A 27,074-nucleotide genomic window follows, 5' to 3' on the forward strand; every position below is an offset into this window, starting at 1 on the left:
AGTACGAAGTGCAGGCTAGGAAGCCTCCTTACCGTTTTCGACATCCCCCTTGTTGTGTAGGAAGATCACTTGCTTTCAGAGCACAACACTTCAAAGCGTCGACGTGTCCTACATCGGTTGTTGATCTGATGCCTGTTTGAAGCATCCTGTTCATGCTCCCGCACGCACACACCACCACATTTTACCACCGTGAAGTAAACGCGGGCACTACACAATGCGTCGGGAAGAGTCTTGGTGATATTTTGATGATACATTCTTTTCTTGAATGCCTTTTAATCGCCAAGGTCGTCACTTTTCTGAAAATGCACGCGACAGGCCATGTTTTCTATATCGGAATTCGCTGCCTCACTGCACGTCCACCGGGAGCAGCAGCCACCTTGACGACTGCCCTCTCATTTGCACCGAGATCTCGCGAGAGTCTCGTCCTTAGCTCCACTCATAGACGGAGCGTTTCCCAGTAGGAATCTCCTCAGACGAAGATTTCTTGGTGGTTATGTGGGGCGTCCAGCTGATCCTGACGACCCTTGAAAGGCAGAAGCCGGTCGTAAGCCGAAAAGGCTCGGTCCAGAGGCAGTGTCGCACCCAATGAGGCCTGGCTGAGGGGCGACTATTGCTAGTTGAAACTTCATCCAGAGGCGGCTGAAGGACCTCGAGGGAACTAGAGAGGCGGCTGCCGAGTAAAGGGTCTTTGAAAGAATGACGTAGGCCGCGTCATGGTGCTCCATTAGGAACACCACAGCAGGCGATTTCATTAAACTCTTTACTCACTCACTCACTGGAGGTTATGTCACTAATAGTCCAACCAATGGTATGTTATCGCTTGGTTTTTACACCATCACTTGGTGGCCGTAGTGTTTAGGCGTATAGTGCTTTATACACTCCGCAGTACGGAGTAAACTTTGTACTGCAGGATGATTTACCGGGACATAACCCAATGAAACTCCCCATCTGGCTTGTTTTCATTTACTGTGCGGCTTCTATGAAATGGCTCAAGATGTAATGGTGTTTCATCTGTTTGGAAGCCATTGTAACCGAGGGGGAGAAGAGTAAAAATTAAAGAATGATAATAATGAAAAGACGTGTTCGGGTATTAGACATCGTAAGGAGTGTTTAGGCTTTTGGCGGCATCCAATACACGGGTCCTGCGCGCGGTACCATGCCGCCGCGGCCCCATACGTCGTCGATGAAGGCTGTGTGGTACACCAGGGGACCATGGCTTACTTTTCTCGGAAAATTGAACTGCCGCTTAACATATCTCCAGGGAGTCATCTCGGTTGAAAGTGATGGGAGGTGTCCCAGGTCACGTACAACGTGTGCAGCGACCTGCTTATTGAGGTTGCCTTCCGATGATTTTTCTGCATACACAATTGGTGCGTAGGCTTGCGTATATGTATACTCCGAACGCTCGCACCTCATTTGGGAGATCGGTGATCCCGCGTATCTCCCCAAGGCGGAATTTCGATTGTCTAGCAATGCCTAGGCATTTTTACGCTGCTTATCTTTAGTATGCATGTTTTCCCTTATATCGGGAACGGCCGCGAAAACTCAGTATGCTACTGGCTATATTTGGTTGCTTTACGTCTCACGTAATTGTATATTTATTTATTTATTTATTCAAAAATACCCCTAAAGGCCCTCACTAGGAGGGTATTACATAGGGGGCAGGATACATTGAGAACGAGAAAAAAAAGAATACTAGCAGCACGTTAATAGGCAAACAAATAAATACAAGTGGGTGTGAGGCAAAAAAAAGAAAAAAAAGGAAGCAAGAAAGAAGGAAAACAAACAAAAAATCTCGAAGGAACTCTAGAACCTATAAAAGCACTTTTTAGTAAAGTTAACATACGAAGTAAGTGTGTAAAAGTTCTTGGAATTTGGTCGGATCTGTAAAATTTACAATGTGAGATGGTAGGGCATTCCAATCCACAATTGTGCGAGGTATGAAGGATTGTGAATATTTGGAAGTGTGGCATTTCACACGTGTCACTTTTAAGGCATGGTCCCGTCGGGGAAAGATGGTCGGTGTCGATGGAAAGAAATCAGGATGAAGAGAAAAGTGATGGTACAGTTTATGAAACAATGATAAACGTGACAGTTTACGTCGATCTGATAGGATAGGTAAAGATGCGCGATGTTTTAGAGCCGTGAAGCTGGTATGACGTGAATAATCTGAAAAGATGAAACAAACGGCACGATTTTGAAGGGATTCAATTTTGTTAACTAAGTATGCTTTGTCAGGGTCCCAAATGGCAGATGCGTACTCAATTTTAGGTCTGATGAGAGTTGTGTATGCAAGTTTGCGGAGGTTAGATGGAGCATGTTTTAGTCTGTGCTTTAAAAAACCCAATGAGAGGTTGGCAGATGCAAGAATGAGGTCGATATGATGATTCCATGTCAGGTCACAGTGCAGGTTAAGTCCCAGGTACTTGTAGGTGTCTGCTAAGTCAACAGTTGTGTTATTTAAGGAAGAGGAAGTTTGAATGCGCGATGCGTGGTTTGTAAATGACATAAGTTTAGTTTTAGAATTATTTAACGACATTAACCAAGTGGAACACCAAGTAGATATAGAGTCAAGGTCAGTTTGGAGGGCCAGTTGGTCAGTAAAGCAGGTTATTGTACGGTAAATAACACATTATAAAACAAAATAAAAGAATATACTTATTTCTTTTATTTTATTGCGGATGACGTTGTTATAAGGAAGAAATATTTTGCTAACTTCGCTGATTATGCATTTTTATGCAAATAGAAGGCGTTACGGGGTTGTGGCTTTGTTAATCTGTTTTTTCGCTTTTGCGTTTGCTTTTGATATCAGTCTGAATTCATTGCGTTAGGGCGATGTGTAAAACACAGTATGGAATAGATTCAACAAATGTTTTTACCGCATTTACTACTTTAAAATCTGCTAACTCTGCCCAATGATGCATATTTGTGCTAAGCAAGGTGTTAAACTTAAACGTCTAGAACGTTTTGCGATTTTTTTTTCTATTTTATTTTTGTTGTCTTTATCACGTGAGCGCGCCGTATGAGACCATTTTTTATATTTTTGGGAGTGAAACCCCTTAGGGGCTGGGGCTGTTGGCTCCTCTCGCCGTCGTTGTCGTAATCGCTGTCTCATGTAGTCGTGGTACCAAAGAACCTGGAAACTCGTTTACGCCTGACGCTAGAACGTGACAGGTACTAAAAAAAATCGATACACTGGTTTACACGTCGCGCTGGAGCGCTTCGTAACGCGTATTAAAAAGCAGTGGGGCACTCGTTTACGCCTCGCTCAAGACAGCTTCGTGTTTCAAAGACAAGAGACTTTTACAACAAAGCTGTACATCTCTATGCCGCAAAGGTTTCATATCCTTTCCAAAAACGCGAAGGCGCCAAGAATACACTTATCCACTGCATCCTTCGCCCTTCCGCAGGTTTCACGTTAGTGGAGATGGCCCCGGATTTTTATTTTACACCCCATATGTTGTTTTACGTCCTTTTTTGTTTTTGGGAGTTTCCTCTCATGAGTAATCTACGTATACAGAATTTTAGCGGCTACATGCTCAACACGCGAGGCATTGCATGGTTGGGCTCTGGGGTAATAGGCAAAAAAAGCTTCTGCAAAAGAAAACCTGGTCGCAGTGTTCAGCGAAGTTAAGTAGATATGCTACTTGGTATACTGGAATGGACCATTCGTAACGTGTTTTTTCGAGACCGCATTCCATGATCGCTGCTGTGTAACCATTTGACCCACCAAATGCGATGGCGTCTGCGTTCATTCCAATTTAAGCCGCTAAGATGAGCTATTCTAAGTTAGGCTAAGAAAACTTCCCCGTATTTCACTGCGGCCGCTCGCTTTCCTATAGCTACTTCTGCACAGCCGACGAAACCCAGAGTAGTACGGCCGGGCAAGCTGGTCTGCGTCCTTGGCTCAAACTTCGTTCACGGGGACAACATCACCGAATTTTGCGACTACCTTATCTACCCGGACCTCATGGCGTCACAAAGAAAGTTCATGCCGCTGTACGGAAACACGTCGTGGGAAGCCTTCAAGCAGGTGAGTTGCACTGCATGCGCCTTGAGCCGCAGAGCGCCTCCTGGGCCGCGCCTAATTTCATCCTGAGTTCCCATTGGGCTTCAGCGCTGCGGGAGGAAGCTATTGTGACGCGCAGAGCGGCATTTTATGCGCAAAAATCTGAAGACGCAGTACGCTTTTTTTACCGAGACCACAGTTCGCTCCGGCCCATCAATACGTGCGTAAGGGATGCAGGTTCTTCGACCTCAAGGCTGAGTTACAAAACTGGGCAAGGTGTGACAACAAAAGAAATGGCTGAGGGCTAACACTTGTAAACATAGACATCTCGAACGAAAGCTCAAGCGCACGCTACAGACAGTCCACCGTTCATGGCGAGACTAAGCGTCCAAGCGCTGGCGAAGCAGCCATTAAACCCTGCCTAGTCACGTGGCACCACAGCGGCGAGGCTCCGAGGGAGCGCAGCTGCTACGCCCCTACGCAGCAGAAAACGTGGCGTGTTGTCACACCTGCCACACGTGCGCTCAGGTGGCTCAAGGTCATCGCGACCGCAGGAATGACCTTTCGCTCTGAAAAACATCGGGCACAAGGCAAAAAAGTCTTTCAGTAGCCCTAATCGCGCTTACAGTGGAATGTAATGTTGGAACATGCCGGAACTCTTCTCGTCCTTTGCGGGCCATGAGTGCGGCGGCATTGACGGTGGTGCAGGCAACCCTAGTGAGCCAGGTCGACTGCGTGGCCGGTGTCAGCTTTTCCCTCAACCAGCTTGGCCAGGCCGACAGCACTGTGGACCAAATACCGGGCATGGCCGCCGAGCTCGCCAACCTTGTCCAGATGCGGATCCAAGCCATGGGCGTGCTCAACTTTATGCGCCACAAGCAAGATAACACCGCCTCAACGCTTAATGGCGCGCTCCAGGTTAGTTTGCTACCACCTTGGTTCAGCGATAAGATGCTGCGGCAGAATTGGCTATCACGCGGTAATGAACAGTTTCAGCTTTCGCGTGCACTCGAGGAAGTCCGTCGCCTGTATTTTGAACGGTTTGAAGAACAGACTGATTTTAAAGCTGCGTTTTACTTAACAACCTTCCAAGCGCTTGGTACACGTAAGATTATTGTTGGAAAATAACAGCCACGATCGGAATTATAACAAATGTCAGATTTCGCATACGCCTGGACGTGTTACGAAAGCAAGAGTTACTGCCAGCACAGAATATTAGTTCGGAATTATCTCGCTACAGTAGGCACGATTTTTTCGTTTTGTTTTTATTTCGATTTGTTCTCCAATGCCGACACAATGCTCCAATTTCTGCAACGGAAACAAAGCCGGCCAGTATCGGCGTTGTTTCTACGGAGCCACGTAAGTTCACAAAAACTGCTCCGACCTGCCCTCTGGACATTGAGGAACGCAAGAAAGCAAGAGAAGTACTTTGAGCGAGTTTCTGTTACCTCGTGTGCTCATACGAACTATCAGTGCTCATATTACTGCTATAATGAGCAGTAATATTTAACTCTTGTCACAGAGTACTCTGCGTACCACACGTGCTTATTTATCATGTCATAACAGCACTTCGGCTATACAAAAAAAAGTTTTTTAGGCCCTCCTTCGGGCTGCATAACGAATGTAGGAGACTACATATCCGCGCTGGTTCTCTCATCATTCTTAAGTTGGTGGGTATAAGTTCACAGCAACGCGAGCTTACGCCTGCAGTCGATTACGCCCTTATGATTACGTAATCGATTGTGCAATGCTTGCGATTGTTTTCGTGGTCCTTAGTTCGTCCTAGTCGTGTCGCACTATGACTTTGCTCAACATACGTATTCTCTACAGCAGAGTAACCTCATAAAAGTTAACAAAGTATCACATCAGCATCGACCTCAGTTCAAACACGACTCATTGCTCCTCTTCCAAACCTCAACATTGGCATTTAAAGTTCGATGCTAACAGAACCGGCCACTTTCCAGATGGAAGCAAAAATCACTAACGCCTGTCTGTCGAGATTTGCACGCATGGTATAGATTCCCAGTTTGTGTAAATAAATCCGTAGCCGTAGCTCGCCTCATGTCTGAGGTGTAGTTTATGCGCGTGAAACCCCACAATTCGTACATAATTGGGTTAGGGGTGCAGTTAGCCTAAGTCACCTCAACATAAATTAATTAAGCACAACTTGTCTCACCTCAACAATACCTCACTCCTAACTTTACCACCAACTCAACCTTATTATTAATTCGTCTTTGTTAACCTAGATTTCATTCGGAACTTATACCGAAAACACTAAAAGACGCGTGGCTTCCCACCCACTTGGCGTCAAGCGAATAGAGAAAGGCTTTTTTCAGATCATAGTTGAAGGTTTGTTTCATTCAATTGATGCTGCAATCATTCAGCCGACAACAGTAGCGCCTTTTTACTCCGTACCAAATGGTCTGAATACGGTTTGTCCTCTCTGTAATTCGTTTCCATGCTTTTCACTCCACTGTTCTCTGCGTTCTAGGACACACAAGAACGAATCACCATGGAAAAAATGGCCGCGTCTCTGCTCCTTTCGTTGCTAACGTCGACTCAAAACGATAGTCGACTGGCGCCCCTGACATTTAAACGCCTCCCTCTTTCCCGCTCACCTCTCATGCTCTTCCTCTCCCGTCTTGTTCTTGCCAAAATAACATACTAGAGGTCTGCTCAATTTAAATTTACCGCATTCTACTGCTCCAGGCCGGGTGCCTCGAATTTAGAGCTGCCGTACGGCGGAGACGCGCGTGGCTCGAGGCGCACTATTACAAGGTTTACAGAACCACGTTGCCCTGCTCCACGTGCATTCCAAGTGGAACATAGAACGCATCTAGTGGAATCTTTTGTTACTGTTACGGTTTGATTTCATAAAATTCCGCTGGAAGCTCTGGTGGCGCGGTCAACAGCAGGCGACGATTTTTTGCAGTTGAAGTATTTCATTTGATATCGCAAAAACCACGCATTCATGATTTTTTAAAAAGGAGCACTGCGAATATCACTTATGTATTGATTTTCTGACTCCCATTTGCGTAATGTTTTGTCCTTGTTCAACAAAGATTGGCACCGCACTGAGAAGTTTATAATTGGCTGTGGGGATATCAGAATATAGCACAGATTCTGTTTCACTTTGGCCGGGTGGCTGAATCTAGTCACAGACAGAGAGACAGACAGACAGACAGACAGACAGACAGACAGACAGACAGACAGACAGACAGACAGACAGACAGACAGACAGACAGACAGAAAGACAGACAGACAGACAGGAGCGTTCATTGCCCGACCGCTGGCCGCAGGCGTATACTGAAACCTCGCCTGAAAGCTGCTTCCCCCTTCGCAGGCCTTGGCTGATGCTGTTCAAGGACAGCAGCACGCAATGACCTTTCTCGGCGTGTGGCTGTACAACAAGAAGGCGGTGAACGACTTCGTCACGGAAGTTTTGGGAATGCAGTGAGTGTGCCCGGTTCCTGACGTAACGTTGCCCTTTATCGTGTCCTAGTCGGGTAAAGGGGGAGAAACCTCTAGTGGCACCAATTTCTAATGCTTCCCCTACAGTAGAAAAGAGACCGTTTTCTACGGGCGTAGTTTTTTCATCTTAAATTTCAACTTAGAATGCAATGCAGTATGACAAATAACGATGATTGAAGGCTTTGAGACCATAAAATGTCTATATGTCTCCAAAGAGCCTCAAAAGAGTCTGCAGTATTGTAAAGCAAAATAAAAACATAAATAGGGGCAAACAGTGCTGAGTTACGTTTTGCTGAAATATTCTAACAATGGTTCTAACAAATAATTTCGCCCGAATCAGTTTTGATGATACGCAAATAAAATGGCAGCGATGCGTTATCGTCGCTTCTATTAGGGAAGTCAACTTTAAATTTCCGTTCACACAACTTTTTAGCTTTTTTTGCTGTTGGTTGCAACGGACGTTTCCAGAGTCGCATAAACACCGTTTAAGAGATCAGCGTCGCATTTAGCACCAGGGCGAGATTTCTGCAGGAGCGCGTTGGTGAAAGAAAACAGCTCGTGATTAAACACAACGCTTAGCGGCTAGCAGCTGTGCGAGTGCGAAACAGCGGGAGAAATATGAGACGACCGATGAGGCCACATGCAAAGAGCGCTAACAACTGAAATTTGCTACCGCTACCGTAGCAAGAAATATGAAAAGGCAGTTAACATGCAACTTGAAACTATACAAAAATTATAAAAACGGAATATGCATCTAAAACAACAAATGAAATACATATTTCGAACTTGGAACACAAAACACAGTAAGTGGCATCACAGAGAGCCTGTCGGGAAGCGCATTTCCAGAACAAGTCGCGCGTACCACCGCACGCACCTTCTTCTAGCCTTCAAGTAACAAACTTCTTTCCTTGTGGGCGCAATGAAGGGTACGATTCTGCAACCGTGTTGCGTCCTGTAAATTTTTTGTTTGCGTATTCTCGACAGGGCATGCATATATCCCATTCAGCAGTAGTATCATCGGACTCGCAATTAAATCCATGATACAGGAAATCGGGTGGGGACACGTTTTGATAAAGAATTGCAGGTATTCTCTGTAGAATGATCTGTCCACCAAAAGTGTTTGATACGCGGTCAGTAGCGTCACAAGCTTTCGCCGCGGAAATAAAGCCACCCCTGCACACCTCGAGAAAATTTCTTTGCTTAAGTGCTGTCACTAGATCTTAGAGAGGGTGTTGCAGAATTCGCAGCCCCATTCTTTTCCAATTCCATTCTGAGGAACGAGAAGGTGGCGTGATTCCATTCCTTTCAATTCCTCAGAATGACAGAAGTGAGTCTATTCCGAATCCTGGAATAAATTGGTAGTTCAATTCCATTTCTTTAATTCCTGAACATAAAAACTGCCTCAGTTGCTCTATCGAGTTATCGAGGAATGCAACATGAATCTGGCGTTATTACATGCGTTGAAAACTGCAAAAGTATGCAAAATCTGTCACTGGTCACCTCAGTTGGCAAGTGGCAGCCGGTTGGTTACATATCTCATGAAGAACAACTACTCAACGCAAAAAATTACCATCCCTTCCTAACGAAAATAGAGAAAAGCGCGAAAGCTTAAAGTGCGTCAACCTTTCGCTGAAAGTGCATCGAAACTTCGCGGAAAGCGCGTCCAATCGATCGCGAAATCTCCAAAGAACAAAATCGCAGACGAAGAACGAATTCATGCGACTATTTTTTGCGCCTTAAGTAAACACACCTACGAACTATTTAAATGTGCACCGTTACGTGGTTTATGAGATAAAGGTATACTATTATACTGCTTCTCCATATGATCTACCCGCGTGTTGTCTTATTTACAACCGTTCGTTTTTCTGCTATTTTGAAGTAAGCGTTTTGACACAATTGAAGCCCAGTTTCAGGGAGAGAGAGAGAGAGAGAGAAAGAGAGAGAGGGGGAGAGAGAGACCTAATTTGCTGTGCCTGGTTTCATGCACGCTCCATGTGTGCAGAGACCTTATCAGAGCTTTGCGGTCGAGCACCCGGCCTAAGGGGGAATGTATTAGGTTTTGAAAGAATGGGATCGGTCCCCCTATAGAATCTTTCTTATTAAAAATGGACAGTGTGACACTGCCCCCTTTGCATAATAAGTAGCATGATCTCACTAATTATTATAGTATTTGCATGTTCGCATGCTTTAACGGTTTGCTCTTGCGTGACGCGAGATGAAGCAGATATTACGTTGATGTCCGCCTTTTCAGTTTAGTTGCTCAGTCAGCGGCGTGCTATCTTCCAATAGACTTCACCTACCGTCATACCAGCGTAATTAGTATGCTGTGGATAACTCACAGGCATGTCGCGCCGAGCTTAAATGCTCATATGTACACTCATTCCAATTGCTAACTTGAATGATTTCAAGGGAATTTACATCATTGAGCGCTTATGCTACTCTAGCAATGCGAGAGACGGGAGGGGAGCAGCACAGATTGCCGTTAACAGTTTTTGCATCTACCGTATGCCAGTCGCCACCGCTTCCACGTTCACCTCCATCGCGCTGATTTATTGCCATAGCACTACCTGAGGCCAATTCGTTCAATACAGGACATTATTTATGACCCCCTAATTTAAAGTCACAGAACCATACCGTGACGGGAGCCCCTTTAAAATAAAGAAGTATGGTCAGGCAGTTTGTTTCCATGAACGCGCAACCATTACGCACGGTGACCCGATAAAAATTTCGAAATGAGACCTCCCTACCTGAATAGTGGCAATGCTCCAACTTTCAAGCCGACGACTAAGGCTTCAGTAATCAGGTGCGTTTGTATCCAGGGGCAAAGGCCACGCGCACAGAAGCACATACACCAAACTACGAACAAGTTTGGCCCAACTGGAGGAGAGGTCCGCACAGTAGAATCGAAGCAAAGCACAGTCTATCAAAGCACTGGTATAAAAGGGCGCTATTGGAGCCGGAACTGATAGAAACTGATGCCTTTCGGCAGCTGTGTTCGGCATTGTGTTACAATATGTATACAATCGTATATTCCAGCTGCCCACTACGGTAGCCGCCGTAGCAGTGTGTGGAGGTACAGAGCTCAGTAAGATATCCGAAGCTCGCTTCATACGCTTATGACAGGTGCCTGGCACACAAATCCCTCACCTCCAAATGTCCTTTTGCTGCCTTGGTTTTGATTTGCTGGAGCCCCGGGGCCCCACTGCGACACACGGATAGACGATCGACAGGTTGGCGCCATAATGCCGCGACATTCCTATCGGGTCGGCCTATAAGCTACATTGCGTGCCGGCTATGGACGGCGGGTGGGGAACACCAAGCAGACTCGTTGTTTCGTGTTTCACGCGCGAACGCTTTATATTGTTAGCCCCAAGATTTCAGAGCATCATCTTGCGGTGAGAAACACCGTGGCTAAGAATGAGCTCCGTTAGTATCCGCACCCCCCCCTCCCCGTCTACCCCCCTGCCTGCTTCTCGATGCTATTCCCCGCCTGCTGGCCTGGCCACACGGCGACTGCCACTGAGAGAGACGCCAGTCTGCCATCGGCGCCACAAAAAGTTGCACCGAGAAAGCTATGCCTCAAAAAGCCTGCCGAAGGACAAAGAGCTGTTTTCATGAGTCCGTTGCGGAAAGAACAAGGACAAAAAAAAGGAGACACAACACAGCGATAACTTCCATCTAGTTTTATTTCACAAACATGCACATATCAGTGTGTCCTCTTTCTTGTCATCGTTCTTGGCGCTATGAATTCGTCAAAATCGCCACACCAACTTGCCCACGGATCCGTACTCGCGGACAAAGAGCTGACCTAACGGCGCCACCGGCCAGGCGTGCTTGCGCCGCTGAAGCTCACCTTGTAGGGACCGTTGTTTCCCTAGATGCGCCTGCACATGTTTTGGCGAGCTGGGAGCCGCCATTTCTGGCAGCCGCCACGTCACCCTCTCCCCAATACGGGAGAAGACCTCCTCTCCGTACACGCCCACCAGCGGGACGAGTGCGCATTCCGCCGGGAGTCGGCTGGGGGATTCGGCCAGTGTCAATTGGTTTGGGCAGTGCCTACTCCCAATTCCCCAATCACTGAGAACCCAGTTGTCTCCAGGGGACTTTGCTGAGACATTATGCCCTGATCGTTCCCAAGCGAAGCCTCCCCCGCTCCCGCGGCCGTGATAGCGGATATCGAGGTATGAGTCTCGCGGCTTGAGCGAGCGAATGGGGCCACTGTGTCCCCGCAAGCGATAGTCATGTTGTATGGTATATGTCCTATATCTGCAAGGCAATAAAGCCGAACTTTGCATAGCCTCAGTCTGTCTACCGCATGTGAGCACGTGAACCCGTGCGTGAGTCTTCGGATTCCACAGAGCCTAGTGTACGGCGCGTAGAACTCTTCTAGCGAAGCTGGCCGGGGTCCTCTGCAATTCCGTACGTTAGCCCACAACTTTCACACGCGATGCCAAGGCTGCGTGGATTCAGTTACTCGAAATGCCGGGTATGCGTACTCATTTTCGTCGTTGGTGCTCCCTTTAAGATAGACTGATGCAGTCCCCGCCACAGACTAATTAGGTTGCCGGAAGGCGCCACCACTCGTGACGCCGTCGTCTAAAAATCCCCATTCGAAACCGGGCAAAAAGCGCTTAATTTCATTACCATTCCATTCCTCCAATCGTTGTCCTCCTTCCATTCCCATTCCATTCCGTCGTCTCGGAAAGGTGGAACGAATGTTGGGTCATTCGTATTCCGGAGTGGTAACTCCGCAACACTGCTTAGAGATGCCACAGGGGGTTGAAGTGGTTTGTTCATTCATTCTAATGTTTATTTACTTCAAAACATTGGTTGGTAGAATAGTGAAAATTGCGTCTTGCCCCTTAGCAACAATGCTTGAACCGGGCCCATCTAGCTAGTACGTAGATTACGCTTATGATTACGCTAAAGAAATATAAATAATATAGAATATGCAAAGTACACTGCAACAGACGAAAAAGCAAACAACATCTCGTGAATAAACTAAATGCATTAGGCGTGTACAAACTACAGAATTTATACAAACTTCGTTAATATGACTACAGAATTTATAACAAAGGAACAGTTATTGTAGACAAGTGGTTACAAAAGCAAAATTTCAACAATACATTAGTGCTGCGAGATCGTTCTATGTACTTCTTGAACGCACTTGAAATTAGTTGACTTTGTTTATTGTGAACTGGTAGAATATTCTATTTTTTAGCTCCAATATATTTCACAGCCCATTTACCATAACAGTTATGTACCATAGGAAGGTTGAGGTTACTGCCTGAGCGAGTTCTTGTATTTTTCAGAGGTCTAATAAAATTGAGGATGGTAAGGGGTATTGTGTGATATGTTCTGGGTAACACAAGCTATTTTGCAATCACGTGCAAGTAAAAGGGGCATTAAATCTAGCTGCCTAAGGAGCGGTGCTGAATGAGCCGTGCATGAAAGACCGTCATAATTCCCAGCGCCCTTTTTTGCAGTTCCAGATCCGAATGATACGTATTGCCGTGTGCTTCGCTTTGACTCAGTATGTTAGGTGGCAGTGGAAGGCGCCGAAATAAATTGCTTTTAGCGTTGATAAAGGAATATGGTAGCGTGAATAGTATAGGATGAAACAATAATGGCTCAGGTGGCTGCGAACAATTTAATATGTTCTTTGCCACTCAAGGAGGCAACTATGGAGGGATGTAGGGTTGATTTTTCTCCCGCGGATATTATCCTTTCTGCCATAGCAACGGATCTTTCTGGACCTATTTTCTCCCCCTCCTTATCAAGCTTTGGCCGAACCGATTTTGCTACCAAAAGGGCTTAAAAACGCCCTACTTTTTCATGCCTTAAAATGACATCCTTAACTGCAGAATCGACCCCTAGTGGATCTGCGGAGTTAATTTCTCTTGCCTAAGAAAAACGTGTAATGCATCTGTTTCGTATTACTTTGCCGCTACCGTAGCTAAGCATGCTGTTGGACAGAGCGTTGTGGGAGCTCATCGCTTGGCTAGATAGCTGCCACGTTTGGCAGCTGCCACTGTTGGTCAGGCTGCGCTATGCTTCTTAGCGTTTCTCAGGGAGAAGAGAAGTCACTCATAACCAGCAAATTTTAATTTAATGCGTCGCTTGTCTTTCTTTTCTCTATACGACATGAGCGCTACGCTCACATCCTTAAACCCATCTTTAAACATTGCTTACTCTCCAAGTTTGTAATGCAGTTGTTCTGCCATCTGTGGTACACGAATCCCCTCGTGCCACTTAAAATTAACAGTGCCACATATAAGGTATATCTTGTGCTAAAAGAAATAATAACGGCATGATTAGTTTTTCTTGGATAGCCGAGTTTTATTTTGCATTCACACGAAATTTAAACGCAGAATGCGATTACTTCCGTACACCTACTAAAAAGTGTGTATTTGTGGCATTCGCGTTTATACTAGTTGTATAAGCCAACTACATCAGATACATGTTCCGTAGCAGAAGACATCAGTGTTATATGACTTTTGACCTTCGCCAGTACACCGGGGAGGAAGATATATCGAGAGGAAGTCATATCGATGAGGCTATATTCTAACATAGGAGCTGTACTTCGACGGGGTATATCAGCAGACTTCACTACGTGAGTATACGTATGAATGGCCCACACAGCAACCGTTCACAAAAAGCTGAAGTCGCGCATTTCGAACGTACTCCCAGGCACACTTTTTCAGTGACGGATGGTAACTGTGGAACCCCTCGTAACTTTGGACCGTGTCTGTGGGTGCCCATTTCACTCTGTAGAGGTCCATTAGCATGCTTTTCGTTATTTTCCCAGGTCGGTAGATACGATCATTCTGCAGACCCATATGTCCGAGCCTGTCTTCTCGGATGGTCCCTGTTTGGCTCGACCAGTGTCTCTAATGTCGTCATCCGAGGAACTGCCCACCTTCGTAAGTGAATGCCCCTGTCACGACAGTGAATGCGACGTTCCTTTAGCGTGGGCCACAATTACAATTGCTAGAGGCGAGGGAAAAGATGTGTTGTACAGGGTCAACAACATCAATTGCGGAAATGACGCAAAATGTTTCTATTCTTTTTGTGTCTTTGTATGTTTGTGAGGACGGTACAAGGTTTGGTCTGTAGTAGTACAACTTTGTCTTCGTTAATAAAGGACCAGCAACTGAAAGCGATGATTCTCGACACCTTCATTTGAACCACTGAACTCAGTGTTACATCCAGGTCTTCTTTCTGCCAAAGTGTTCATTGTTTATAGGGGGCTCTCGAGCTGTTAGGGTTGCACTCTATTGATAGATGTTAACCCGTAGCAATTGGGAGGCAGATTAATAGCAGATGAACAGCAAAACTGAATAGTAAGTCAGCAACAGCAACACTGAACGAGCCAGATGAACAGCAGCACTGAACAACACCAAGAAGCTGAAAGACTGGCTAGCTGTTAGCCTAACAGCCTGGCGCAGGGTTGCAGGACATGTGGCCCGCCGGGATGTCTCGTGCAGCCTGATCACTGTTTCGGGTCTGAAATGCTTATACTCGTCCTTGCGAATAAGCAAAATGGTTTTTCATGCCAAAGCCTGATATGCGTCTTGAGAAGGTGACCTTGGGTGACCTCGGCGTCGGCACGAACGGTAAAAAACCTAGGAAAGGCTAGAAGCGAACCAACAAACGGTTGCCATCAGTGTACATAAGATAAATAATGATTACCAATGTTAAGGATTAATTGGTCAGGGAGGTAACGATGATAAAGGGGGATTAAGATGAATAGAATTAAGATGGATTAATCAGTAATTAGTGATTGATAGTGATGATTACTGAGGTTGACTAAAACAGATAAAGGTGCATTGCGATGAATTAGGTATAAAGATTTAGACGAATTAAGATGGATTAGTAAGTAATTAGTGATTGATAGTGATGATTACTGAGGTTGACTAAAACAGATAAAGGTGCATTGCAATGAATTAGGTAGACTAAAGGAAGAGAAAGATAAAAAATGGCCGCGTATCTGCTCCTTTCGTTGCAAATGTCGCCAAAAGACGATAGTCTTTGTAGACATTTGCCAAGGAAATTCCCCCCATTTGCTTTCCCGCTCACCTCTCATGCTGTTCCTGTACCGTCGCGCTCATTCCAAGGTAAACGCACTAAACGTTTGCGCAAGGCGATTTCAATTTACCGCGTTCCACTGCTACAGGCCGGGTTCCTCGATGTCAGCGCTGCAATACGGCGGAGATGCGGCTGAATGGAGGCGGCCGACTAGAAGGTTTATAGAGCCGCCGTGCTTCACGTGCGTTCCAAGCAGAACGTGGAAGCTAGCTAGTGGAACCTTTCGTTGCTGTTGCCCCGTGATTTTTTATATGTCGCCAGGAGGCGGCGGTTTTCTGCAGTAGATGTAGAATATCATTTGCTATCGAAAAACCAAGCATCCATAAATGTTTTTAATAAAGGAACACTGTAAGTATCCCTTGTGTACTATATTATATTTGCGTAATGTGTTGTTCTTGTTCAACAAAGTTGACAAGTATGAACATATAAACCGGGCTTAGACGTTTACATGTGGCTGTGAGTATATAAGACTATTGCGCAATAATAATTTTACTTTGCCCGGGTGGCTGAATCGAGTTACAGACAGACAGACGGACAGACAGACAGACAGACGTTGCGCTGCTGAGCACGAGGTCGCGGGTTCCATTCCCGGCCGCGGCGGCCGCTTTTCTGATGGAGGCGAAAAGCAAAAACGCCCGTGTGTACGAGATTTCGGCGCACGTTAAAGATCCCCAGGTGGTCAAAATTAATCCGGAGCCCTCCACTACGGCGCGCCTCATCGCCTGCGTTGCGTCGGCGCGTTAAACCCCACAATCAATCAATCAATCAGACAGAGAGACAGACATGCAGACAGACCAACATTTCTGGGTTTAAGTAGCCCAAGAAAGACTATCGTCTTTAAAATGGGTGCTTTAGGTTGAATTAAGGTTACTAACGATGTATTAAGCTGTATTAAGACGGATTCAGGCCGCAAAAATAGCGCGGGTGTTGTAAAGACGGGTAGACGTGCTTGCGAAAGGTAACCGGCACAACAGCACGCCACGCTTTCTCCTTCAAAACACGTAAGCATACTTATAGGCGGGCGAAGGTAAAGTTTGGCGGGAGAGGACAGCACTGATTTTATGGCGAAGCGGCCTGCTTCTAGTGCGAGGCCTTCGAACTAAGGCAACTGAATTTTTTGGTAATGTTCTGGCTTCTTTCTTTCTATTAATAGCTATATCTGAAACTTGGTTGTGCCCTGATATCCTATCCAGTGATTATTTTCCTCAAAATTACCATGTATATCGTAATGATCGTGCCTTAACGGCATCCAAACAAAAACAGGGCGGGGTCCTTCTAGCCGCTAACAAATCGCTCCCGTGTGTGCTACGTAGCGATATTGAAAACGCAGATGAGTGTTCTTGCTTGTTTGTTTCTCACTTTACCGGGTTTTGTGTTGCTTGAATTTCTGTAGGTTTGAGTGTCAGTGGTTGTAACGCTGAACTTCGTTTTTCCATTTTGAAACTTCCTAACATTTTGTTACAAGACCTTTTTATGGGTATAATCTATCTGCGTCATGTTCATTGAGTATTTGCCTGTGTATTTTCAATTTTTCACGTGCCTTCAACGTTTTGCTGGCCGAGTGTCATGGCTTCTAACAGTAGGCTTCCTTTTTTTGCAGTTTTGCTTTCTGGGATCTCTGTAACTATTTTTACTTTATTGTTTCTGTCATACATATTTTTTCATGTGTTGTGTTGTCTTGATTTTATTTTGTTTTTATGAATGTTTGTTTATGGGGTACCAGTACCAAGACCCTAGGGTTGTTGCTGGGCACTGAAAATAAAGGATGATTTTTTGATTGATTTGATTATTATTTGATTGTTGTTATTATTATTATTATTATTATTATTATTATTATTATTATTATTATTATTATAGAAAATCCATAGAAAATGTCTCAAATGCACACTCCAACCATAAGCTCATCATACTTGGAGACTTCAACACCCCAGGTATTCGCTGGAACAGTCTTTCCTTTGAGCACAAAAACCATTATGCAGCGCAGAAATGCAGCATGCTATTAGATTTTCAGTCGTTTACCTCCATGCAGCAGTTTTGCCGCATAGAAAACTCTTGTGGTAATGTTCTAGATGTGTGCTTCTCAAACTTAGAAAACGTACAAGTGTGTGCCTCCGAAATATCCCTTGTGCACCCCGACAAGTTTCACCCCCCTCTTATTGTCTCTGTCTCGGTCGCGACCCAGCATCGCTCTGGCGGTGTTGACAATTGTTCAGTCCCGCGATATGCTTTCAAGCGTGGAGATTATGCTGGGCTGTATCACTTTTATTCATCTGCTGAATGGTCTAGTGTTTTGGATGTCAATGATGTTGACGAACAGGTTCGACGTTTTACCGAAATAGTCAGAAGTGGCATGGAAAAGTACATCCCTTGTTATAAGCCTGTTCCTTCCAAATTTCCCCACTGGTTTTCTAAAGAACTTCGAAGTTCGCTTAAACTTAAGGATAGCGCCCACAAAAAGGCCAAGCGTTCTGGGCTTGACAAGTGGAAAGCGGAGTTTAGTCGGTATCGCTCACTTTGTAAAATCCTCTACCGGCGTGACCACCAGCTCTATATAGAATCGTTAGAGGCTGCTGCGTCTCAGAAACCGGCTGAATTCTGGAGGTATGTACGCGGCCGTTCTAAGGCGTCTAAAGAACACGTTAGCCTGCTTAATTCCGATGGTGAAGAGGTTGAGGATGTTGCCACCAGTTTTGCTCAGTACTTTCATTCTGTCTTTCAACTGCCAGATGGCAACGACGAACGCCTATCGTTTAATAACTCTAATTTTAACACACTTAGGTTCGATGAAAAAATTGTCAATGATAGCCTTCAACGGATGAAACCATCATTTTCCTGTGGTGCAGATGGAATTCCAGCAGCCCTCATGAAGGCTTACGGCAACATTTTTGTGCCTGTCTTAACTTCCATTTATAATAACTGCTTATTTTTAGGTAAATTTCCTCGTGCATGGAAGATCGCTCGAATTTTTCCAATATTTAAGTCTGGTGATAAGTCAGCCGTTTGTAACTATCACCCGATCTCACTCCTTTGTGTCGCCTCAAAACTCTTTGAGTCAGCTCTGCACAAAGTTCTTGCTGCCTGCGTCAAGAACGTTGCGATACCAAATCAGCACGGCTTTTTCTCGGGTCGATCGACGGTCACAAATCTTGCAAGCTTTATGACACAGGCTTCGGCTGCAGTTTGTGAAAACGGCCAGTTGGAAGTTATTTATTTTGACCTCAGTAAGGCGTTTGATGTGGTGAACCATCGGTTATTAATTAACAAGCTTGCTAAGTCCGGTGTAGACGCAAGCCTTGTTGCCTTGTTGTCCAACTATCTCCTTGACCGGTCCTTTTATGTAGATGTTAACTACAAAAAGTCTAGTGTTTACCCTGCAACAAGTGGTGTACCCCAGGGTTCCGTGCTGGGTCCATTATTGTTTTCTGTCTTTATCAATGATGTTTCAACAGAGTTAACAAACTCTTCTTTTCTTCTCTATGCTGATGATGTCAAACTATTTAGGCACATTAGCGGTGTTCAGGACTGCTGTGCCTTGCAGAGGGATGTGTCGGAATTATCGGTCTGGTGCAGGAAAAACTGCCTAATTTTAAACCCCACTAAAACAAAGATTGTCACCTACAGCCGGAAAACCCACCGTCTGCTGTTTTCCTACAGTATTGAGGGAGCTCCTCTGCAAAGGGTTGAGGAGATTAGGGACCTAGGGGTGCTTTTCGACAGTACCCTCTCTTTTTCTCCTCATATTAAGTTCATCACCCGGCGAGCACTCCGAAGCCTTGGAAATGTGTGTCGGATTACAAAGGAATTCTCTTGTCCAGATCCATTTCTAAAGCTATACAATGCAATATGTATACCACAGTTAGAATATGCTTCTGTTGCCTGGAACGGCATCTCCAAATCTAGCAGTGAATTAATAGAACGTGTGCAGAAGAAGTTTTTATCCATATTTAAGCACCGTCATCACAATCCCAGTTTTCATCCTGATTCTGACTTATCCATAGTCCCTTCCATCCCTTCCTTGAACTGCAGACGTATGCGTGCAGACCTTACATTTCTTCACAAAATTGTTCATGGTGACCTTTCTTGCGCAGACCTGCTTAACTGTTTAGAGTTTAGTGTACCACAAAGGCCCACCAGGTCGCATCGCCCGTTCTTGACCGCTGCGCGCAACTCCAATCATTCTCCTGTGCGCAGAATACAGAATTGTTACAACCGCTTCTTTGAACGCCTTGACATCTTTCGGAAATCCTTTACAGTTTACCGTACAACGCTGTTGAATACAGTATGTTAAACACCTATGATATGTCTGTCGTTCTTTTTTTTTTTTTTGGAATTTGATCTCTCTGCGGTTGTGGCTATCCAACTGATAGTTGCCTATTTTTGAAACTGTTTACTGTCATTTGTTCGTTTTTTTCATTTGTCTCTACACTCTTGCCATTGTTTTTGTTGTATTACTGTCAAACTTTGTTGCTCTGCCTGTCGTGTGGCCTTTACGATGGGCAGAGCAACATAGGCATCTTCGTTTTTTATTTTTTACCTGTACCCAGGCTCCGCCTGTGCTTTATTTCTGTCATTTTCACTACTTCAATTTGTGTGTGTCTTGTCGCTTGTTTGTTTCTTGCTATATGTTTCTTGTATTTTGTTTTCATGTAACTACCCGTGCGCCAGCACTCAGGCCTCTGGCTGTTCCTGGGCACGTAAATAAACATGATTGATTGATTATTATTATTATTATTATTATTATTATTATTATTATTATTACATTTCTTCACAAAATTGTTCATGGTGACCTTTCTTGCGCAGACCTGCTTAACTGTTTAGAGTTTAGTGTACCACAAAGGCCCACCAGATCGCATCGCCCGTTCTTGACCGCTGCGCGCAACTCCAATCATTCTCCTGTGCGCAGAATACAGAATTGTTACAACCGCTTCTTTGAACGCCCTGACATCTTTCAGAAATCCTTTACAGTTTACCGTACAACGCTGTTGAATACAGTATGTTAAACACCTATGATATGTCTGTCGTTCTTTTTTTTTCTGGAATTTGATTTCTCTGCGGTTGTGTCTATCAACTGATAGTTGCCTATTTTTGAAACTGTTTACTGTCATTTGTTCGTTTTTTCATTTGTCTCTACACTCTTGCCGTTGTTTTTGTTGTATTACTGTCAAACTTTGTTGCTCTGCCTGTCGTGTGGCCTTTACGACGGGCAGAGCAACATAGGCATCTTCTTTTTTTATTTTTTTACCTGTACCCAGGCTCCGCCTGTGCTTTATTTCTGTCATTTTCACTACTTCAATTTGTGTGTGTCTTGTCGCTTGTTTGTTTCTTGCTATATGTTTCTTGTATTTTGTTTTCATGTAACTACCCGTGCGCCAGCACTCAGGCCTCTGGCTGTTCCTGGGCACGTAAATAAACATGATTGATTGATTGATTGATTGATTATTATTATTATTAATATTATTATTTTAAAGGTTGATTGATTGATTGATTGATTGATATTATTACAACGTTGCCGTTCGCCAGTCAACTTTGGCGATCAAATGGCGCTGTTCGTGACAAAGCTGGCTCCTGAAACATCGTCCTCCCAGGTGTCGGCATGTGTTTCTAGCGTCGCGATCGCACCGTTAGTGTGCAAACGGCTGAAAACGAAGTATGAATCCTATGCCTCATTTTACGTTGCAGTTGACGACGAAGCTTTTCAGAAGCTGCAGGACCCGGGCCTATGGCCGACAAACTGCCGTTTTAAACCTTTCCAGGCAATTCTTCATGATCGCCATCTGCGCGTATCTGAGCTAGAAAATGAACAGGTGACTCATGAATAGGTCCCTTAACGTTTTGTTTCAAAATGTTCGTGGTCTAAGGACTAAAGCAAGCGAGTTTTTTTTTGTAATGTATCTTCCTCAATTTTTTCTGTGATTGTTCTTACGGAGACCTGGCTCATACCCAGTATCTCGTCAAAAGATTATTTTCCGCCTTATTACAATGTGTTCCGTGTTCCGCAGTGACCGTTCCACATCTGGCCTAAACGCACGGGACGGGGAGCTTTGATAGCCGTCAATAGCTCATTCAGATGCGTGAGGCGCGCAGACCTGGAGACAGAGGATGAGTCTGTCTGGTTTGACTTGTGTTGCATCGGTGGCGAACGCGTCCTGCTTGGTGCATTTTACTTAGCTCCTAACATAGCTCCGGTTTCTTTTCAAACTTGTTTAGCATCGATTGAAAATGTAATTTCCCCTCATCCTAGACACCGTATCGTGATTCTCGGTGACTAACTCGCCGGGAATAGAATGGGGTGACCTTAGTATTTCTCATTACAATAACTACGTTCTTGAAAAGGCCTCAGTCTTACTGGACTTCATTTCATTTACTGGTCTTGAACAGTGCAACCACGTTGTGAACTCTGCTGGGAGCTTACTTGACCTTTGTTTTTCAAACATCGAAAACTGCAGTGTCAACATAAGCCCTACTGCTTTGGTTACCCGGACAACTACCATCCACCCTTATCCATAGTATTACCTATTCAAAGTGATGTGCAAAAGGACAAGAAACGTGTTTCCGAATTCCCCCACTATAATTTTGCTGCAGGTGAATACATCAGTTTTTTACCAGTACTTGTCGAATTTTGATTGGTCGGCAATCCTCGCGTCAAATGACCCAAATTTTCAGGCCAGCGAATTAGCCACACTACTTCAAGAAGGTATGCGCAGATATATACCACTAAAGAAATCTAAATCTTCGAAGTATCCTTTCTGGCTCTCGAGTGAACTCCGGTCGGCACTAAAAGGCAAAGAGCGTGCCCACAGGAAAGCTAAAAAAAGTGGGGAGACAAAATGGAAGTTAGAGTTCAAAGAATACCGGACACTCTGTAAAAAACTGTATGATCGTGATCGGGCTGCATACATTACGTCCATAGAAAGCAATCTTAAAAGGAGCCCCAAAGATTTATGGAATATATCCGCAGTAGGTCACCCCAGCATAACAATGAATGCATTATTCTTCTTAACTCCGATGGAGTAATCACTGATGACGTCCATGCCGCGTTCGCTCAGCAGTTTAAAACGGTGTATAGAGATACCTGCGACGTTCCGTCAGCTCCGATGTCCAATTGTCGTGGTACGGCACCGAGAACGGCATTTGTAGGGGAGGAAATCGGATGAAAAGCCTACGGGACGCGAAGCCCTCGCTAGCCTGTGGAACAGATGGCATTCCCATGGCTCTACTCAAGGCTTTCAGTCCTATCCTTGCTCCAGTGCTTGTATGTGTGTTTAACAACTGTATTAGTACTGGCACGTTTCCTAACTGTTGGGAAAATTGCTAAAGTTGAACCGATACACAAATCCGGGTAAAAAACAGATGCAAAAAATTATCGACCGATTTCCCTCCTGTGCAGTGCTTCTAAAATTTGTGAATCTATAATTTATTCCCTCATTACATCCAGAATAAGATATAAAATTATTCCAAATCAAAATGGTTTTATACGTGGCCGCTCGACCACTACAAACTTCGTTTCTTTTATGGAACATGCGTCAAAGACAGTGGAAGACTGAGGCCAACTTGACGTGGTATACTGTGACCTTAGCAAGGCATTTGATGTGGTTTCCCATTCATTGTTGTGTAAAAAAACTTTCCCTCCTTGACATTCCTGATCCGTTGCTAGATCTGCTGCGTGACTACCTTACCAGTCGTCACTCCTACGTTCACTCTAACGGGCTACACTCCGGAACGTACTCAGCCACCAGCGGAGTGCCTCATGGATCTGTCCTTGGACCTCTTTTGTTTTCACTCTTTGTCAACGATGTTTCGACAGCAATTCAGTACTCATCGTTCTTGCTACACGCAGACGATATTAAAATATTCAAAGTGATTGGCAACATCTCAGACTGTGCACGACTGCAATGTGATATCTCCGCGTTTTCGGACTGGTGCAACCGAAATAAGTTGATACTTAACAGTGCAAAAACCAAAGTGGTGTTGTATACCCGTACAACAGATGATATCAATTTCACCTATCGTATAAGTGAAGAAGATCTGAATCGGGTATGTTAAATAAGAGACTTGGGAGTTTTGTTGGACTCTAAGCTCACATTTACAGCCCATACTAATGAGATTACCCGTCGTGCTTTGCGAACACTTGGTGCAACATGTCGTGTCTCCAGAGAATTCAACTATTCAGACACATTTCTTCAGCTCTATACCTCAATGTGTCGCCCTCTATTGGAATACGAATCCGTGGTCTGAAATGCAACGTGTCGGTCCAACGCGGCGGCCATTGAGAGAGTGCAAACTAAATTTCTCTCAATACTAAAAGATAGGTACGCTACTGCCAAGGCTAAAGATTATCCTGGTGTTGATGCCGCCAGCTTGCTTGTAATGGACCCACTACACAGCCGGAGGGCCAAGGCTGACCTTTTATTCTTGTACAAACTGGTCCACAGCCTCATTGATTGTACAAAGTTGTTGGGTGCCATAAATTTGAGAACCCCGACAGGCAATACCAGGGCACCTAGACTGTTTCATGTCCCCGCCCGTGTCAAGAGTCCCGTGGGACGCATTCAGCACCTATACAATATGCACGCAGAAAGTTTGGGCGTATTCTATCGTCCCTTTCCAGCTTTTTGTAAGGAACTGCGTAGCTTGACAAACCAGGAGTAGTTTGCTTGCCCTAGTATGTAACTTCAACTGACACACTTTATGCTGCCGGGGTTAGTTTATGTATGTATGTATGTATGCTAATTCTTTCGATGATTCACTTGTGTATGTAAGTTGTATGCCTTCATTGTGGCGTGATTTTTAGCTAGTATCTTTTTCCGGTTTACATGTTTCAGTGTACAGAGTTTTAATCATGTCTTGTCTTCTTACACTTGCCTTGTTTGCATATGTGCGTGGGTCATGTGCGTGTGTCGGCGTGTGTGTATTTTAAAGTGTCTCATTCTCGTTCAGACTAAACAATGCTATTTTCTATAGTTTTCTGAGATATGCACTTTTCTTTCCGCACCAGCACATCGTTCGTGGACACACTATTAAACAATTATTGGTAGATTCATTCGTCATTTTTATTATCTCCGCGATTTTTTTGTCTGATCATTTATGTCTGTTGGACCTCTGGGTCCTCCAGCTGCGGCGCGATGGTCAGAAAGCGGAGCGACACGTCGTGATAGTATGAGGCTTTTTAATGGAACCAGAAGAAGAGCGCGAGCCGGCGCAGCCACGCGAGCATGCGACAGCTCGTGAAAAGCAGCATGAATGATGATGATCAGTGTCGTCTGCAAGCAGCGAGGAAGTCCCAACAGTCTCCCCCGCCGACAGATGACGCTAGGTCCATGGCTTCCGAAGGGTGGAGTACGGCATGCTGGACTGAAGTGCTGCTGGGCAAGCGTAGAGAGCAAGTCCTGATACTTCGTCCCATCGATCGATCGACTCTTCTAATCACTGCGTCAAGGTCCACAGTTTTATATGACGTTGTTCGCCGAGTAGAATGACTCTGTCCTTCCATAAGTGTCTTTTTCTGGGCTGGATTTGAGATTCCCGTGCATCAGTCGTCCGCCGTCAAGAGAGCGCTTCCTCCGCCATCGGTGTTTCCACTGCCTAACCTGTCGCTTCTTGCAATTTGTCCACAGTGTTTTGGAAGCCAGAGTCGATTCAAGAAGGTAGGAGCAGGAAAGTTTTCTAAACCTAAACAAGGGAAACTTGCTGCAAACGGAAAACTTCTCTTGCAGGTGTCGGACCTTCGGGGAGGGCGTGCTTTTGCTGCCTTTTCTCTGTGCTTTCCTCCGAGGACGTCTTGGCGCTTCTGTTTTTGTTCTGTTTTGTTCTTCTGTTTTGTTCCGTGTCTGCAGCGCCACAATTTTCGCTTGATGCCTCACTTTTGGCTCGGAATGGGGTCTTCTGGCTCGTGCCTTGTTTTGGCGCTCGTGTCCTTTTGACTCGGTCTGCTTTACAGACGTTGGCTGAAGAAGGTGTCCTGTATCCTTTGAGGCCTGTTCCCGGTAGTACTGGATTATCTGGGGCGTGAAGGGAAAGATGTCCGACTCTTTGTTGCAATGAAGTCCTACCACTTTTGAGGTTCCAGAAGGCGACCAAATTGATTTTTCCGGTGAAGTCAGTACTTCTGAGGCGTTAGATACAACAGGGTCGTTGCTGGCCAATATACATGTAGTCATTGAAGCTTCTCGGAAGATCATCTCATTATTGAGCATCTCGATGGCTTCTTCAGTAGTGGACTCCGCTTCAACGAGGGGATACTTCATACACTTGGACTCCGCTTCCACGAGGGGATAGTTCACAGTGGAGTCTTGTGGTAGTGGGGCTGTCGTTGTGTGCCACTTTTCCACGGATTGAAGCTGGTGGTTCAAAGTAGCCGTTAAAATGACAGGACTCGAACTATCTCCAAAGGGTACCCGAGGTAATTTCCATGCGTCCAAGTCCTGTAGTGGATGGTCTGTTTGTGAGGATGTGCACTTGCCCTGTGTTTGTGAATGAACGGTCACCGGGCGTAGCGTCGAAGACCGGCATTCCTGAATCTTGAAACGCAGACTAGCCGTCAAGGTGACAACCTTGTCGCGGTACTTTCCGGCGTCTAACGTCTCACTTTCTAGCAAGTCGTCTGGTGTCTCCTCAAAAATCGCGTCATCCACTTTCTCAATCTGTGCATAAAATGCGCTGATTCGGTCGAGCAGTACACTTACTGCAGGTGGTGTCACCTCTAGATTTCTTCTTAAGTGGCCTTCCGCTTCCGCTAGAAGGCCATCCAGTTGCGCCCGTAGTCTGAGGCGTCGTCGAAGTTGCCGCTCCATTTTGTCGCACGCAGCTGGGAACGCTCGCCAAGATCGCAGGCGCCGCGTCGTTTCCTCTGCTTTCGCGGTTCCGTGCGTCGATGTGCTTAGCGTCGGCTAGAAGTCCCGGGTTTCGGCACCATGTGTTGGACCTCTGGGTCCTCCAGCTGCGGCGCGATGGTCAGAAAGCGGAGCGACACGTCGTGATAGTATGAGGCTTTTTAATGGAACCAGAAGAAGAAGAGCGCGAGCCGGCGCAGCCACGCGAGCATGCGACAGCTCGTGAAAAGCAGCATGAATGATGATGATCAGTGTCGTCTGCAAGCAGCGAGGAAGTCCCAACAATGTCTATACTCCTGCCATTGTTTTTTCGCTATTTTTCTGTAAAACGTGTTGCTATGTTTGTTGTGTGTCTCGACAAGATGGGACATTGCAAAGGCATCGCTCGGTTTAGGCTAATACTTTATTGCAGTGTAACCTTTCAGAGAGAGAGAGAAACCACGTCTTTATTTGGCCTGCGGAAACCTCGGGGGGTACCTACTATCACCGGCCTCCCTGGGGGGGGAGGTGACAAGTTCGGCCGCTGGCGATCGATGGCCGCTAGCGCGAGCTGCGCAGCCATCTTCTGTAGTTCATAGTCCGCACTGGTCACCGCACTCTCCAAGCACGGCGGCAGCGGATCCGCAGTTGTTGAGTCCGTTTGCTGGCACTCCCAGAGCATGTGCTGCATGATAGCG

At 45.5% G+C, this 27,074-nt stretch overlaps 1 protein-coding gene and 1 pseudogene across 1 annotated transcript in view; both read left to right on the forward strand.

Moving 5' to 3' along the window:
- LOC144180446 (uncharacterized) overlaps positions 1 to 27,074 on the forward strand; it is a 56,567-nt gene that overhangs the window by 12,863 nt on the left and 16,630 nt on the right. The window contains exons 2-5 of the mRNA XM_077708786.1: positions 3,843 to 4,033; positions 4,718 to 4,927; positions 7,353 to 7,462; positions 14,289 to 14,403. Coding sequence (XP_077564912.1) covers positions 3,971 to 4,033; positions 4,718 to 4,927; positions 7,353 to 7,462; positions 14,289 to 14,403 — 498 coding nt within the window. The 5' untranslated portion in view covers positions 3,843 to 3,970. The remainder of the gene's footprint in view (positions 1 to 3,842; positions 4,034 to 4,717; positions 4,928 to 7,352; positions 7,463 to 14,288; positions 14,404 to 27,074) is intronic.
- On the forward strand, positions 557 to 638 carry LOC144180769 (U4 spliceosomal RNA; annotated as a pseudogene).

The sequence above is a fragment of the Haemaphysalis longicornis genome, unplaced genomic scaffold (assembly GCF_048455015.1).
Source record: "Haemaphysalis longicornis isolate Haplotype H1 unplaced genomic scaffold, Haemaphysalis longicornis Haplotype H1 scaffold_4, whole genome shotgun sequence".
Lineage (NCBI taxonomy): Eukaryota > Metazoa > Arthropoda > Arachnida > Ixodida > Ixodidae > Haemaphysalis > Haemaphysalis longicornis.